This window comes from Rhinoraja longicauda, chromosome 38, assembly GCF_053455715.1.
Source record: "Rhinoraja longicauda isolate Sanriku21f chromosome 38, sRhiLon1.1, whole genome shotgun sequence".
Lineage (NCBI taxonomy): Eukaryota > Metazoa > Chordata > Chondrichthyes > Rajiformes > Arhynchobatidae > Rhinoraja > Rhinoraja longicauda.
Genome location: NC_135990.1, coordinates 7,082,101 through 7,098,650, shown reverse-complemented (window position 1 = coordinate 7,098,650; position 16,550 = coordinate 7,082,101). Strand labels below are relative to the sequence as shown.

General features: G+C 44.9%; 1 protein-coding gene across 2 annotated transcripts in view; it reads right to left on the bottom strand.

Annotated features, from left to right (window-relative positions):
* Window positions 1-3,970: 3,970 nt before the first annotated feature.
* The window catches only part of scamp2 (secretory carrier membrane protein 2), a 36,906-nt gene continuing 24,326 nt past the window's right edge, over window positions 3,971-16,550 (bottom strand). Inside the window, exons 6-10 of one of the 2 annotated variants that reach the window (XM_078429748.1) lie at window positions 15,602-15,761; window positions 10,441-10,542; window positions 9,674-9,791; window positions 7,012-7,193; window positions 3,971-4,297 (exon numbers count right to left, since the gene is read on the bottom strand). In XM_078429748.1, coding sequence (XP_078285874.1) covers window positions 7,047-7,193; window positions 9,674-9,791; window positions 10,441-10,542; window positions 15,602-15,761 — 527 coding nt within the window. In that variant the 3' untranslated portion in view covers window positions 3,971-4,297; window positions 7,012-7,046. Of the gene's footprint in view, window positions 4,298-6,420; window positions 7,194-9,673; window positions 9,792-10,440; window positions 10,543-15,601; window positions 15,762-16,550 lie in introns of those variants that run through there. The other variant, XM_078429747.1, reaches the window with a different exon arrangement.

Genomic DNA, 16,550 nt, shown 5'->3' with positions numbered 1-16,550 from the left:
GTGGCCCGTCCACAGTCATAACAAAGGTATAACAGATACCGGACCACGAAGTACAACATGGTGGCAGCGATGGGATTCGAACCCACGCCTCCAAAGAGACTGGAGACTAAATCCAGGCTGTTTATTCCACGGCCACCTGGAACCAGAGTGACCACCAAATCACCTCATTCTCTTATATACACGTTACTACACAGGCCAACAAAGTAGTCCTTGTGATACAACAAAGTAGCCCTTGCAACAACACAACACATGATGTTGCTTCTCAATTTGAGAATTGATTGAGAATTCTCCCCATCAATTTCTCACTAAGCTCCAGAGAAATATTGCGAAGATGGTCTATATTCGGGCTTGGAGTGAACAAGGCACCACTAATCATCTTACCAATGTCTAGCGCTCAGCACGGTAACTCGTGGTTTGAAATGGCATTGTCGGAAAATTTCTGGAAGGAGAAAGCAGCAAAGACAATTTAGATTCACTTGCAAGAGAGTTGCGGACATAGACCAGAACATCAGGCAAACTAACGTCCACACTTCACGCTGCCTCGGTAAGGCCACCAGCATGATCACGGACGAGTCTCACCCTCTTCTCCCCTTTCCCATCAGGCAAAAGGTACAGAAGTGTGAAAGCACATATCTCCGGATTCAATGATAGTATCTTCCCAGCTGTTTTCAGGCAACTGAACAATCACCAACTAGTGAGTGTGTCCCTGGACTACCATCTACCTCATTGGAGACCCCGGACTATCTTTAATCAGACTTTGCTCGACATTCTTTTGCACTAAACATTATTTCCTTTATTTTGTAACTGTACACTGTGGACAGCTTGGTTGTAGTCATGTCGTCTTTTCACTGATTGGATAGCAAAGCTTTTCACGATACATCAGTACATGTAAAAATAATAAACTGAACTAAACTTCTATGTTAAACCAAAGTGAAGGGAGCATCCTGAAGATTTCATAAATATACTGATTCACCTATTGCAATTTGATCGGATCCAATAACAAAATATAAATTAGAAAAGGATGTAGTTCGACATAAGATTTCAGAGTAGCCAGGTGGCATCTCCATAACCTTTGGCTGCAGCTGTTAGTTATCAACTGCACATTAATGTAGTCTGTTGGAGTAGTTTACTTTCCACTTTGCTCACTGATTAGCTGACAGACAGGGAAACTATAAGCAGCCAAATTTATCTCTGCTTTCAAACTATCAGGTGCACTGATAACTACAATGGGGAGAAAGGGCAGACTGGAAGATTTACTCAATGCCATAGAGCAGGGCGGCACGGTGGCGCAGCGGTAGAGTTGCTGCCTTACAGCGAATGCAGCGCCGGAGACTCAGGTTCGATCCTGACTACGGGCGCCATCTGTACGGAGTTTGTACGTTCTCCCCGTGACCTGCGTGTGTTTTCTCCGAGATCTTCGGTTTCCTCCCACACTCCAAAGACGTACAGGTATGTAGGTTAATTGGCTGGGTAAAATGTAAAAAAATTGTCCCTAGTGTGTGTAGGATAGTGTTAATGTGCGGGGATCGCTGGGCGGCGCGGACCCGGTGGGCCGAAGGGCCTGTTTTCGCGCTGTATCTCTAAAAACAAAATCTAAACTTTGTGTGATAACTCACTACGTCTCATGTAGATACGTTTAAGGAATCTATTTCAGTGTGTGCACTTAGTTGCATTGAAAAATATCCATCCAAGGCTGGATAAGATGACACATTGTGTAGGAAGGAACTGCACATGCTGGTTTAAACCGAAGATAGACACAAAATGCTGGAGTAACTCAGCGGGACAGGCGGCATCTCTGGAGAGAAGGAACGGGTGACGCTTCGGGTCGAGACCCTTCTTCAGAGATTGTGAGTCAGAAGATGGCACATTGTTGGCCCTGGAGCCTCATCTGCCATTGCAGCCGCATTATCCATTTTAGACATTACCACCTTTTGTCACTTAGGGTGGCACAACTGGTAGTGCTGCTGCCTCAAGGTGCCCGAGACCCAGGTTCCCGAGACCCAGGTTCAATCCTGACCTCTGCTGTTGTCTGTGTGGAGTTTGCACGTTCTCCCTGTGACTGTGTGAATTTTATCCTTGGTCCCAAAGACGTGCAGGTTTGTTGGTTAATTGGCCAATATAAAATTCCCTCTGGTGTGCAGGGAGTGGATACAAAAAGTGGGATAACATAGAACTGGTGTGAATGGGTGATCGATAGTTGGCACGGACTCGGTAGACCAATGGACCTGCTTTCACGCTGTAGCTTTAAATAAACCAATCAATTTAGGATGGAATGATTTAAAGTCACTTGACCAAAATAGGTAATGGAAAACACTCTGGCACCAATTTTCATACTTTCACAATTCAGATCTTTTCAACTTTATAAGTTTTAGTAATCAGTGAAGAGAGAACTAGTGGAGTAGGACAACGTCATAAGGAAGAGTCCATTCCCTCCATAAATGCTGCCTGGCCAACTGAGTTACTCCAGCTCTGTGTGTTTGACCATTAATTGAGGGAATGCATATTGCAGCTAATTAATAGAAACATAGAAAATAGTTGCAGGAGGCGGCCATTTTGGCCCTTCGATCATGGCTGATCACAATGAATAATTCATCCATTCATTACTATGTTCAGCCTTCCGTTTTCCCCATTCCATTTTGGTATTCAGGGACATTTCATTGAGGTTGAAGGCTGCACTTTCCCAAGGTTAATACATAGAACAGTACAGCCCAGGACAGGCCATTCAGTCCACAATGTTTGTACTGAACATGCTGAATGTTAAGTTAAACTGATCTGGCCTACATGTTCCATGCCCCTCTATTCTCTGCACTTCCACGTGCCTATCAAAGAGACCCTTAAGCCCCACTATCAGGTTTGCCTCCACCACCATCCTTGGCAGTGCGTTCCATGCCCCCAGTAATGGCAAACAAGGTCAGCAAAGAAATTACAAACTGTGATGCCCATATTTCGGCACGGTGGCGCAGCGGTAGAGTTGCTGCCTTACAGCGAATGCAGCGCCGGAGACTCAAGTTCGATCCTGACTACGGGCGCCGTCTGTACGGAGTTTGTACGTTCTCCCCGTGACCTGCGTGGGTTTTCTCCGAGATTTTCGGTTTCCTCCCACACTCCAAAGACGTACAGGTATGTAGGTTAATTGACTGGGTAAATGTAAAAATTGTTCCTGGTGTGTGTAGGATAATGTTAATGTGCGGGGATCGCTGGGCGGCGCGGACTCGGTGGGCCGAAGGGCCTGTTTCCGCGCTGTATCTCTAAATCTAAAAAAAAAAATGTCACCATTGTGAGAATATCACAATCCACAGGGTCATAATCCAAAACCAAGTGCTTCAAGGTTAGAGATGCCAAGGACCTGCCCGAAATGGTCAATGAGGCAAGAAACTAGAGACACTGGAATCTCGAGCATCAACACAAAGTGATAGAGAACCTTAGCGAGGGAATTCTCTCCACAGATGTTGCCTGAACTGGATAAAACAGAATTAAGCTTTGACTGAGAGACAGCCAATTAATTCCAGGGGTTCATGTTTTTCCCCCATATGGAATGACTGAACAGTACATTGAGATATTGTATGGCTTAAGTGTGCCTATTTAATGCTTTTATTGTTGGACTGTGTTTTGGGGGTTTTTTGGGGTTGTGTAATTTTAATGCTTATTTAATGCTTTTATTGTTGGACTGTGGGTGACTGAATTTCGTCCAATATTGGATGACAAATAAAGCTATCTTGAATCTTGAATCTTGAATCTTAAAACAGCCACATATCAAATAATCATTATCATTTCCCCCCAGTTCATTCCCATGATAACTGGATTCATATATATTTCAGCTCACCTTTTTACTTTTGGTTTTAAATATTTGAATGGGAGAAAGGTTTGATCAATAGGTTTGATGAAAAGTTAATTGCAGTTCACAAAACATTTTCATGTCTGAAGAGCCAAAGAGTAACAACGAATGAGATAAAGATTTTTATTGGAGCACAAATGTTTTAGAGGACATTTGCATGGATTTTTTTAAATATATTAACAGTGACAGGCTGACACCATACATTCCAATAGAAAGTTTGTTCAAGCAAATGAACATCCCAATTACATTTGTGAAAATCAAAAAAAAATTACATCAGCTCACTTTGATATGATTTAAAAACAATACTCAAATAAAGGAGGCAAGTCCTGTGAACCAAGAGCTCTGAAGCTAAAGGGTGACAGTCCCTAAATGGACACTGCACTCATTTCTGTTTAGTTTTGTGCTAAGCTCATGTGCACATATTCAGTTGGTAGTACAGCACCTGTTATATGCCAAACTAACCTGCAGGGAGGAAAAGAGAAATCTTTGTGAATAATTCAAAGAGAAATTCTGCAGCTACATTTTCTATGTATTCTAACATTTTAGTGGCAATTGCACCAACCAAAAATTGTTCACCCAAACTCGAGGATCTGAACGATCAAGTCGGAGAAATTTTTCCTTGATCTGGGAGTATCAGTCATATCGACATTTGGAAAGGGATGGATGCAACGTGTTCAGGGCTATTCACTCCCCAGAGGCCAAATCACAGTCTGAACCAAGGTGCACACCTGTGACTTCGTGTGGGCTTGCACTTCAGCTAGTTATCTGGGAACAAAGCAAGAGAGAGAGAGGGAGGCGGAGAGAGGGAGGGGGGCGGAGAGAGGGAGGGGGGCGGAGAGAGGGGGGCGGGGAGAGGGGGGCGGGGAGAGGGGGGCGGGGAGAGGGAGGCGGGGAGAGGGAGGCGGGGAGAGGGAGGCGGGGAGAGGGAGGCGGGGAGAGGGAGGCGGGGAGAGGGGGGCGGGGAGAGGGGGGCGGGGAGAGGGGGGCGGGGAGAGGGGGGCGGGGAGAGGGGGGCGGGGAGAGGGGGGCGGGGAGAGGGGGGCGGGGAGAGGGGGGCGGGGAGAGGGGGGCGGGGAGAGGGGGGCGGGGAGAGGGGGGCGGGGAGAGGGGGGCGGGGAGAGGGGGGCGGGGAGAGGGGGGCGGGGAGAGGGGGGCGGGGAGAGGGGGGCGGAGAGAGGGGGGCGGAGAGAGGGGGGCGGAGAGAGGGGGGCGGAGAGAGGGGGGCGGAGAGAGGGGGGCGGAGAGAGGGGGGCGGAGAGAGGGGGGCGGAGAGAGGGGGGCGGAGAGAGGGGGGCGGAGAGAGGGGGGCGGAGAGAGGGGGGCGGAGAGAGGGGGGCGGAGAGAGGGGGGCGGAGAGAGGGGGGCGGAGAGAGGGGGGCGGAGAGAGGGGGGCGGAGAGAGGGGGGCGGAGAGAGGGGGGCGGAGAGAGGGGGGCGGAGAGAGGGGGGCGGAGAGAGGGGGGCGGAGAGAGGGGGGCGGAGAGAGGGGGGCGGAGAGAGGGGGCGGAGAGAGGGGGCGGAGAGAGGGGGCGGAGAGAGGGGGGGGAGAGAGGGGGGCGGGGAGAGGGAGGCGGGGAGAGGGAGGCAGAGAGAGGGAGGCAGAGAGAGGGAGGCAGAGAGAGGGAGGCAGAGAGAGGGAGGCAGAGAGAGGGAGGCAGAGAGAGGGACACATACATATTACTCAAAAAGGTACCATTAGGTACCATGGGTTTCTCTTGTTACCCAAGGACGATGTTATGTTGAAGGGAGTTTGGTTAAAATGCAAAAAAAGGAATAGAAAAAAGTTAGAAACTAACTCAATGGAGTTCCCCCCACAGGCACCCCAATTTATTTAACAGCTGGTTATTAATTTTGTCAGCAGGGAACAGCACAACCATCTGCAAAACTCGCCAAAACCCTAAAATAGAGTGGAGTGTTGATAGTAGAGATCCGACTTACAGACAACACCATTTGCAAAATCAGTATCAGAATGAGTAAATGCAGGCATTTAAAATCAGGTGAAATTTTTAAGATCCAGGTGGATTAAGACTAATTTAGTGAACTACAACATTCAGAGAAAACATTAAATCTGACCAATTAAATCCTTTAAAAAAATCCTGCCTTTAAATATTTGCTCCACTTCCCACCCCCCAGAAATATTTCATTTTAAAAAGGGGGATAATTTGAAGTGGTTCTTACAAGGATGTTTTCTGAGCAGCTGCTGTTTTGATAAAGGAAGAAAAAAAGCTGCTCTTCCAATACTACTATTGCCTAAAAGCACACCTTTAAATACACACAAAACTCAGATTAAACTCAGATTAAAGAACATTTATTATGAAAATAATGAAAAACAAATCAAGATATTCTTCAAGTTAGGAGAGCTGATTCAAAGAGTCAAGTTTTATCAGCATCTGAGAATCAATCAGTTGATGCTTTTCGTGTGGATATTTGCTCAGAAATGGAACAAAGTTCACCTAGACAGTAAAAAGCATCATTTATTCATTGTTTGTGCAATTAAAAAACAATTCTGTGAAATGGGAGCATGTTCTCTTTTCAGTACCTGCTTGGCTTATAGAGTATTTCCAGGCTTGCCTTTAAATACCTTTCTTTTCTTTAAATAGCCAAACATTTTGAACTTAATAAACATCACCTATTTTCTTAAGAGTATTTAAACATCCACGCTGTATTGTCATAATGAGGCCAGGTTTCTCTCTGATGTAACTTTTATCACCAGTTTTCCCATGACAACAAGCCCCACATCTGTCCACCATTCCCAAAACCGATCACACCCAGCATTTCCCCACCAGGCTAAATTAATGCTACAGAACACAGGCCATCATACATCACATAGTGTTGATCAATACCGTCAAACACCAATAAAATGCAGTGTGTTGGACGAAGACAATTAAAAAAGTCAAAGTTGCTTAATAGTTACCCTTTTCTGTAACTGTACCTCTCCAATAATCAATACACTGGTCAATGATTCTTCATACACAAAATATGAAAAAAATACATACATAAATATAAATGTATTTTTCTCCCCCAATAGTGAAGCAGCCGTTTCCTTAAAGTCGGAAATGTAGAGATATTGTCAATGCATCTATTTGAAACCCTCTGATTAAAGCCAAATATCTTATTAGGCAGACACACAAAATACACATATTGACCAATGAAAGTGCATCTTTATAAAGAACGTACAAATAGGAAAGCTTTGAGAAATAATTCTCAGTATCTTAGTTTCCTTGGAAGGTGCTTTGTGCCGCAGCTGATGCGGCTGTGGCAGCAGCACCGCGCACGGCAGTGTTGGAGAAGACACCGTGCGAGAACTCTTCCTGCGCTCTCTGAAAACTAGCACCCGTCCTGCGGAATATTGAATGTACCTGGAACAAAGGGGAAGATGATTAATTCAGTACCCCCCCAAGTTCACACTGCCACACTGCATATATGGCGATAGCAACTTCCATTTTCTTGTCAATTTTAAATACAATTGAGCATCACAACCTGACAACCCAGCAGTATGAATATTGATTCACAAAATGCTGCAGTAACTCAGCAGGTCAGGCAGCATCTCGGGAGAGAAGGAATGGGTGACGTTTCGGGTCGAGATCCTTCTTCAGACTGATGTCAGGGGGGCGGGACAAAGGAAGGATATAGGCGGAGACAGGAAGATAGAGGGAGATCTGGGAAGGGGGAGGGGAAGAGAGGGACAGAGGAACTATCTAAAGTTGGAGAAGTCGATGTTCATACCACTGGGCTGCAAACTGCCCAGGCGAAATATGAGGTGCTGTTCCTCCAATTTCCGGTGGGCCTCACTCAGGCACTGGAGGAGGCCCATGACAGAAAGGTCAGACTGAGAATGGGAGGGGGAGTTGAAGTGCTCAGCCACCGGGAGATCAGTTTAATGCGGACCGAGCGCAGGTGTTCAGCGAAGCGATCACCGAGCCTGCGCTTGGTTTCGCCGATGTAAATAAGTTGACCTCTAGAGCAGCGGATGCAATAGATGAGGTTGGAGGAGGTGCAGGTGAACCTCAATGAATCAATCAATGAATATTGATTTCTCTAACTTCAAGTAACCCTTGCTTTCCCTCTCTCTCTGTCCCTCCCACACCCTAGTTTTCCAACTAGTTTCACTGTCCTCCTGATTAATTTTATTGATTCTATGCCTCGTTGTCACCTTCTCCATAGCTAACAATCTACTTGCACTTTATTCTGTTTTAAAACTGTTCTAATTTGTTTCATTGGGTTGTTTAAATTAATACTGACTAGCTAATTAATTTATTGCATCGTATGGGAGGCACATTCCCAATCTCGTTGTACCCCTGTACAATGACAATAAAGATATATTGTATTGTATTGTATTGTATTGTATGAACCATTCTACATTTCTTTGCCCATTGTCTGCTTTGATCTGTCATTTTCACACCTTACCCTTCCATATCTCCAGTCTCCCTCTCCTGACTCTCGGTCTGAAGAAGGGCCTAGACCCAAAACATCACCCATTCCTTCTCTCCAGAGATGCTGCCTGTCCCGCTGAGTACTCCAGCATTTTGTGTCTACCCCATTCCAGTTCTTGGAGGAACAATGGGGTTTAAATAAAAGGTGCAGCAGAAGGGTAAAGAATATATCTAGAGGGAACAGCCAAAATGTGGCATTCAAGGATGGATGACTGTAGAGGCAAGAGTGAAAGGGGATTCCTATACAAAGGTGGCATGGGTTTGGCAAGATTTTGCTTTATTCTAAATCTACCTACAGCAGCCGCATAACCATAAGAATTTAGCAATGGCAGATTAAAGCACCAAAAAACACATACTATGTCGTAAAACACCTACTACTTATGAAAGAGTGGATGAGTTCCATACTTTGATCACTGAATTTATTTTTGCTTAACATCTCTCGCCAGTGAGTTGTCCTTTATTTTAAGCTAAGGTTCCTTCACCGTGGACACCCCACCAGTTGGTTTCTCTCTACCCACCTCTAATTCCTTTCAGAATACTAAGAAACTCTGGCAAATTATCCTTAACCAACTTTACAAGAAAAACAAATACGATTGTTGCAATCTCAATTTAACTTGCAGTTATAACATACGAATGAATCTGCTGTCCCCCTTCCAAACTATAGAGACATCTACTTGCTAGTGCTGCCTTCCCAGAACTCGACCGTATTCCAATGTAAACCAATAATGTTACTTGCTGTCCCGTTGGAGAACAAGGAAATAATACAGTTGCCTTTTCTTATTATTCAGAGTAGCTACATTCAACAAACATGTTTGGACTTGCAGTGGAAGGAGAATGCAGTGCCCTTTTACAAAGGTTAGAATAGAAATTAAAAACAAGAAGGGATTTATGATCCCAGGATTGTAAGAGGCAAGATGGGGGGAAGGTGGAGCGGGATTGTGTGAGACAGGAAATTAATCGGGGCGGCATGGTGGCGCAGTGGTAGAGTTGCTGGCTTCCAGCGCTGGAGAACTGTGTTCGATCCTGACTGCGGGTGCTGTCTGTACGGAGTGTGTACGTTCTCCCCGTGGGTTTTCTCCTAGATCTTCGGTTTCCCCCCACACTCCAAAGGCGTACAGGTCTGTAGGTTAATTGGTTTGGTACAAGTGTAAGTTGTCCCTAGTGTGTGTGGGATAGTGTTAACGGACTCGGTGCACCGAAGGGCCTGTTTCTGCGCTGTATCTCTAAACTAAACTAAACTAATACAGGTTAACAAAGAGTGGAGCATGGAGTTTGTAAGAAACAGCATACAAACAGGAGTAGATGCACCTCTTGGAAGGTGGATTTCCAGGCCAGAAATCTAGAAATAGTCAAGTCTGAAGCAACAAAGTATTTGGCAAAGCATAATCTTAAGGATGTATTCTTACCCTTTGCATCAGAAACAAAGCAAGGGCTGCGCATGCTGTGAAAAATGCTGCCACCACCATCATAACCACTGCCACAGCAAGGTTCGTTTTTGTCCAACTTAGAGCTGCAATCCAGCCACTGCAAAAAGAAATACAGATAAGTTAGTTTAATTGGCAGCATGCTATTGTTTTCTTGCAGAACTAAAAGACCTGTGTTACAGCAAGAAGCAACGCATTCACTAGACTTAGGTTCTAAATAAATTGCAATACCATGCTACTTTATATAAAATATATAAAGGTGGAGAAAAAGTTTTGGAACTAATGTACGGAATATGACAATATGCAGCGTCTTGTCCCAACATTGCAGAGTATAGGTTCACTATATCTTTTCTGAGAATTAATTTGCTCAACCAGAAAGATCTAAACATGTCCAGTGTATGAACTGCTACGTTTAAAGCCTGGCCGCTGACTAAGTAGATTGATTCTGGTCGGCGTGGACACCCTGATACATCATAAAAATGACATTCTTTTCATAAGCTCGGGTACAGCCCCTATTCTCCAATCTACTTCATTACAGACTTGGCTGTATTCTCTGGGAACTGTTACGCTACATTACAGGGAACTATATTCTGCATTTTGGTATCTTTCTTTTTGCTCTACCTTTTGTACTCGTGTTTAGCTTGATTGGATTTAAGCACAGTATTATCTGATTTGATTCGATAGCACTCAAATAAAATCTTTTCACTGTCCCTCTGGTATACGTGACAACAATAAACGTAAACGCTTACCTGACACCCCAGTTGGGAATGCCGACTGCCTGAATGACATAGAGAGCTATTTGACAGAAGAACACGAAGAAGAAGAAAAAGAAGTTGAATGAACTGTCAGACCTGAAAAACAATTGGAAAAAAATTAGGCTTTACAAAACATCTTCCCTCCATGTTTAATCTGTACCACCTCTCAGTTCATTACATTATTTGTAATTTTAACACTTTGCTATTCAAATTTAAATTCATTGTTGTACCTTTAACAGTTCAGTTACCCAAAATATATTTAAGAATAAGGGGTAGGCCATTTAGAACTGAGATGAGGAAAAACTTTTTCAGTCAGAGAGTTGTGAATCTGTGGAATTCTCTGCCTCAGAAGGCAGTGGAGGCCAATTCTCTGAATACATTCAAGAGAGAGCTAGATAGAGCTCTTAAGTATAGCGGAGTCAGGGGGTATGGGGAGAAGGCAGGAACGGGGTACTGATTGAGAATGATCAGCCATGATCACATTGAATGGCGGTGCTGGCTCGAAGGGCCGAATGGCCTCCTCCTGCATCTATTGTCTATTGTTTCACCTTATTAGAAGCATTTTAATTCCATGAATATTTGCCAGATTTTGCAAGTCACCAATATTCTGTGGAAGAACACCAAATATAGGATTTATACACAATGCCAAGTTATTAGAATTTGTTGGCTGCTCTTTGCAAATTCCCAGATGTGTTCTAAATGTGGGGACTCCTCAGGGAAACCAGTGGCAGGGTGCAAATTTAAAGCAATCCTTCCCCCAATTCTCTGAATGCATTCAAGAGAGAGCTGGATAGAGCTCTTAAGGATAGCGGAGTCAGGGGGTATGGGGAGAAGGCAGGAACGGGGTACTGATTGAGAATGATCAGCCATGATCACATTGAATGGCGGTGCTGGCTCAAAGGGCCGAATGGCCTCCTCCTGCACCTATTGTCTATTGTCATTGCCCCCCACCTCTTCTCTTTGCACACTTCCAATCTTCCTGCACCTCTGAAAATGAACAACCCCTTTTCAAACTGAGATAGAGCTTCAAGGGACAAAAGCTAGGTGTTTTTTAATAAATTATGCTTGGTTAGCTGTTTTTATTTGTTTAGAAATGTTGTTTTTTCCAATTGTTTTAGATTTTTAATTCTTATTGCATATTTATCCCTGGCTTCAGAAACTACTTTTATACAAATACTCCCAATGTTTAAAAATAGGTTTGCAGCTGACCAGACTTGGGCATAGCTTGACTCATGTCCAAGTTCCATTGAGACAGAAGGAACTGCAGATACCGGTTTACAACAGTGCGAGAGTAACCCTGCAGATACCAGTTTACAACAGTGCTAGAGTAACTCTGCAGATACCGGTTTACAACAGTGCGAGAGTAACCCTGCAGATACCGGTTTACAACAGTGCGAGGGTAGCTCTGCAGGTACCGGTTTACAACAGTGCGAGAGTAACTCTGCAGATACCGGTTTACAACAGTGCGAGGGTAACTCTGCAGATACCGGTTTACAACAGTGCGAGGGTAGCTCTGCAGGTACCGGTTTACAACAGTGCGAGGGTAACTCTGCAGATACCGGTTTACAACAGTGCGAGGGTAACTCTGCAGATACCGGTTTACTACAGTGCCAGAGTAACTCTGCAGATACCGGTTTACAACAGTGCCAGAGTAACTCTGCAGGCCAGGCAGTGGCTCCAGAGAACATGAATGGGAGACGCTTTGAGTCGGGATGCTTCTTCAAAGTTTGATTCTTTGATGTTTTATTAGCAGTAGTTGCATTTTAATTTTTCCCATCTCTAATTAAAGCCCATCGACGACTGTTTTTCCTTTCTCCATTTCTGCAGATGCTGCCCGAGTATTTCTGTCATTTTATGTTTTATTTCATGGGAAAACTTGTTCAGATGCCCCACGTAAAAAATATGTTTGCCAAAGCACTTGCTGCCGAGCAGGCCTCATTACTTCAAAATGCAATGGCTTTGAAAGGAAGGTCCACAAAAAGGCTCCTAGTAGATCACTACTGGCAGCAAGTTCAGGCCACTAATGTTAGCCGTGATTTTGGATCTCAAGATAGTCAATGGTCAATAGTCAAGTTTATTTGTCACATACACATAAATGTGCAGTGAAATGAAAGATCACCCACAGTCCAACAATAAGAGCAATAAAAATAAGCAATAACACACACAATCATAACCAACACCAAACAAAAAATAAACAAAAAGAAACATCCATCACAGTGAGTCTCCTCCAGTCACCTCCTCACTGGGGTGGAAGGCCAGAATGTCTTTTCTCTTCCCCTGCCGTCTTCTCCCGCGGTCAGGCTGTTGAAGTTGCCACGTTCCAGGCCGCGCCGGACGGTGGAAGGTTCGCAGCGGGCTGACCCAAGCCCCGCGATCCGGGGCGGGCGAAGACGCTGCCGCTGCACGTCGGGGCGGTCGTGGCTCCCGACATGGAAGCCCCCGCCGGGCGGAGAAAATCCCGCGGCCTATTTCAGGCCGCGCCGGACGGTGAAATGTCATGGTATCCTTAGTTGAGCTCATAGGACTTGATATTACAATCCCTTCTATAATTGGCACCTTCTTAATATCTTGAGTGGGGGTAGGGGTGCCAGGGCATGGAATCAATCCGGTCCAGCGATTCCGGGGATTCCAGGTATTCCAGCGCACCCACCTGCTGCTGGTCGGACAGCCACAGCTCATCAGCGTGGGCCGCTACCCGGATAGGATCCTCAAAGCTCTCCCCCGTGAGCTGCCGGCGGATGACTCGCGGCAACTGCTGCAGGTAGGTAAATTCAAAGAGCGGGCAGGGCTGGTGGTCGCCCATGAGCGTGAGCATCTCGCTCATGAGGGCCATGGGCATCCGGTCGCCCATGTTAAGGACCAGACAGGCGCGCTGCATTCGGCTCGGCCCGTAGATCCGGAGCATCAGCGTCTTGAGGCCTGTGTATTTATTCGTCGCCGGCGGGTTATCCAGGTAAGGAGCGACCCACCCGCCCGGCCGTCTGCTGGTCCAGGGCGCCTACCACATAGTGATAGCAGGTCTCCTCGGCTGTAATGCCGCGGATGTAAAATTGGGATTCGGCCTGTCGAAACCAAACGTGCGAGTTCCAAAATGCAGGGAGCTTCAGCGATACCGCATTGAGTCTGGCCTCGATGGCCTTGTGGGCAGCAGCGGCAGAATGCATTTTATTTTCAAATTTCCCCTCCAGGATTATCTTTCCTGCGCGTCGAGGTCACCAATGTAGCAGGAACGCGATGGAGTCCAGCCAAAAACCAATCGGACACGAGTTGCGTGCACTAGACGTGTTTATTCACTCCAGTACAGCTCCCTACTACTCCCCCAGTCACGGGCGTTGCCCGGCCTTAAATACCAACACAGGCGCCTCCCACACCTAGACGCCGCCCTCTAGAGCCGATGGTTCGTTGTGCCCTTGGGTTGCCACCAGGTGTCACCACAAAGACTTCATTGGGGTCAACAGGTGAGCACCCTTTTTCCTTGGCGTTTCATTGATAGGCCCACGACACCTCCAGAGGGCTCAACAGTGCCACAGAACATTTAGTCTAAGTCTTGATTTTAATGTTAAAAAACGTAGTCATAACTGTGCATAAGCTATCTCAAAAGAAAATCAATCCTCACTTTGGCATTTTTTTGTAATATTGTTCAAAATTATAGTTGGAAATAAGTCAAAATTATTTCACCGCTGAAAATTAGAGAAACTTTGGATAGACTAATAAAAATATAATAGCATTTATGAGGGTGCAAAGGGGAAATATCAGAACCAATAGAAAACAATGATCAAGTTACAAGACTTCTGCATTAGCAAGGTAGAGGGATGACTTAGAAGCCTTTGGAACCATTGAGGGTTGGAAGGATGATGGGTTCATCATATCATCATATATATACAGCCGGAAACAGGCCTTTTCGGCCCTCCAAGTCCGTGCCGCCCAGTGATCCCCGTACATTAACACTATCCTACACCCACTAGGGACAATTTTTACATTTACCCAGCCAATTAACCTACATACCTGTACGTCTTTGGAGTGTGGGAGGAAACCGAAGATCTCGGAGAAAACCCACGCAGGTCACGGGGAGAACGTACAAACTTTGATAGGGTAGACACAATAAACTTTTTCAGTTAAATGAGAACCACTAAATACAAAGAATTGAGTAACGAATCCGAAAAGTTATTTACAAAATAGTTTTGAGAACTTTAGAAAAGTGAGAATGTGCAACTTATGACATGGAATGGTTACGGAGTTTAGCTTTAAGGGGAATGCTTAAAAGGTAAAAGTTGAAAGAAATACCAACACAGGTGGGTATGAGCTAACAGGCAGCTGGTATTCCAAATTGGCTGGAAGATGGCATGGAACATAACTAACAGACAAACTGATTAGATCAAGCAGCTGTGCTGTGTTATTGTAATATAATAAATTAAGATAAATTATTCATTCATTACAATTTCCATTTTAAAAGAATGTTATGAATATTAAAGATTCATTCCAAGAAAATACCTAGGATTACTTTGTGGAAGTAGGTATTTGATTCAATAGACAATAGGTGCAGGAGTAGGCCATTCGGCCCTTCGAGCCAGCACTGCCATTCAATGCGATCATGGCTGATCATTCTCAATCAGTACCCCGTTCCTGCCTTCTCCCCATACCCCCTGACTCCGCTATCCTTAAGAGCTCTATCTAGCTCTCTCTTGAATGTATTCAGAGAATTGGCCTCCACTGCCCTCTGAGGCAGAGAATTCCACAGATTCACAACTCTCTGACTGAAAAAGTTTTTCCTCATCTCTGTTCTAAATGGCCTACCCCTTATTCTTAAACTGTGGCCCCTGGTTCTGGACTCCCCCAACATTGGGAACATGTTTCCTGCCTCTAATGTGTCCAACCCCTTAATAATCTTATACGTTTCGATAAGATCCCCTCTCATCCTTCTAAATTCCAGTGTATACAAGCCTAGTCGCTCCAGTCTTTCAACATATGACAGTCCCGCCATTCTGGGAATTAACCTAGTAAACCTACGCTGCACGCCCTTCATGCCAGTGAGAGTTCTCAACTTCGAGATACTGAAGAACAGATCAACATGCCTGATCTTCAATTTACAACCTTCTTCAGATGCAGCTTGAGCATTAGTGAGGTTAATTTAACACCCAACAAGACCACAACTTACCTGAAAGCCTTGTAAACTGGCCTGTACCAACACAGGAAGGCACAAGGAGTGAAGAGCAAAAACCACAAGATTGCCAAGCCAAAGTCGACTCCATATTTAGCATCATTAATAAATTCAGCCAGGCAAGCTAGGAGGTTCAAGAATAGTGTGATTGCATGAACTGTTGGAAGAAAGAAAGGCCAAGTTTTAATCAGAAAGCAAAACATTGCAGATGCGGAAAATCTGTAATAAATCTTTAATCGGACTTTTCTGGACTTTATCTTGCAATAAACGTTATTCCCTTTATACTGTATCGGTACACTGTAGGCAGCTTGATTGTAATCATGTATAGTCTTTCCACTGATTGAATAACACGCAACAAAAAAGCTTTCCACTCTACCTCTGTATACGTGACAGTGAACAAACTAAAAACAATAATGCTGGAAAATCTCAATAGGCCAGGCAGTGTCTATGGAGAGAAAACACAGTTGATATTCTAGGTAGATGACCTTTCACCAGGTGAAGCTTTAATGTACACACAATCACATTTGTTCAGGCCATCACTTCACGAAACATGGCTGCCGACATTCTAAAATCAACCAACTGTAAAGTGTTATGAACAGAAATGTATCATTCAGCTCATTTATTTCCAGATGATTGATTTGAAAACAGATGTATGACTCACACTAATTCCAAACACCACCTCAATTACTGTCACCTTTCACAGCTATTATCTTAACAGGACATTGAATCATGAGCGTTTTTTTTGTCATGTCCTGAAATTTAACCGGTCTGTAAACACAGTACACTCGATACCATCATAAACAATAAAAAACAAAATGTGTGACTTGAATATTGTTACATACATGATGATTGAGTCATACCGCACAGAAAGAGGCCCTTCGGCCCAACTTGCCCAAGCCAACAACGCTAGTCCCACCTCCCTGCCTGCAATTGGCCCATATCCCTC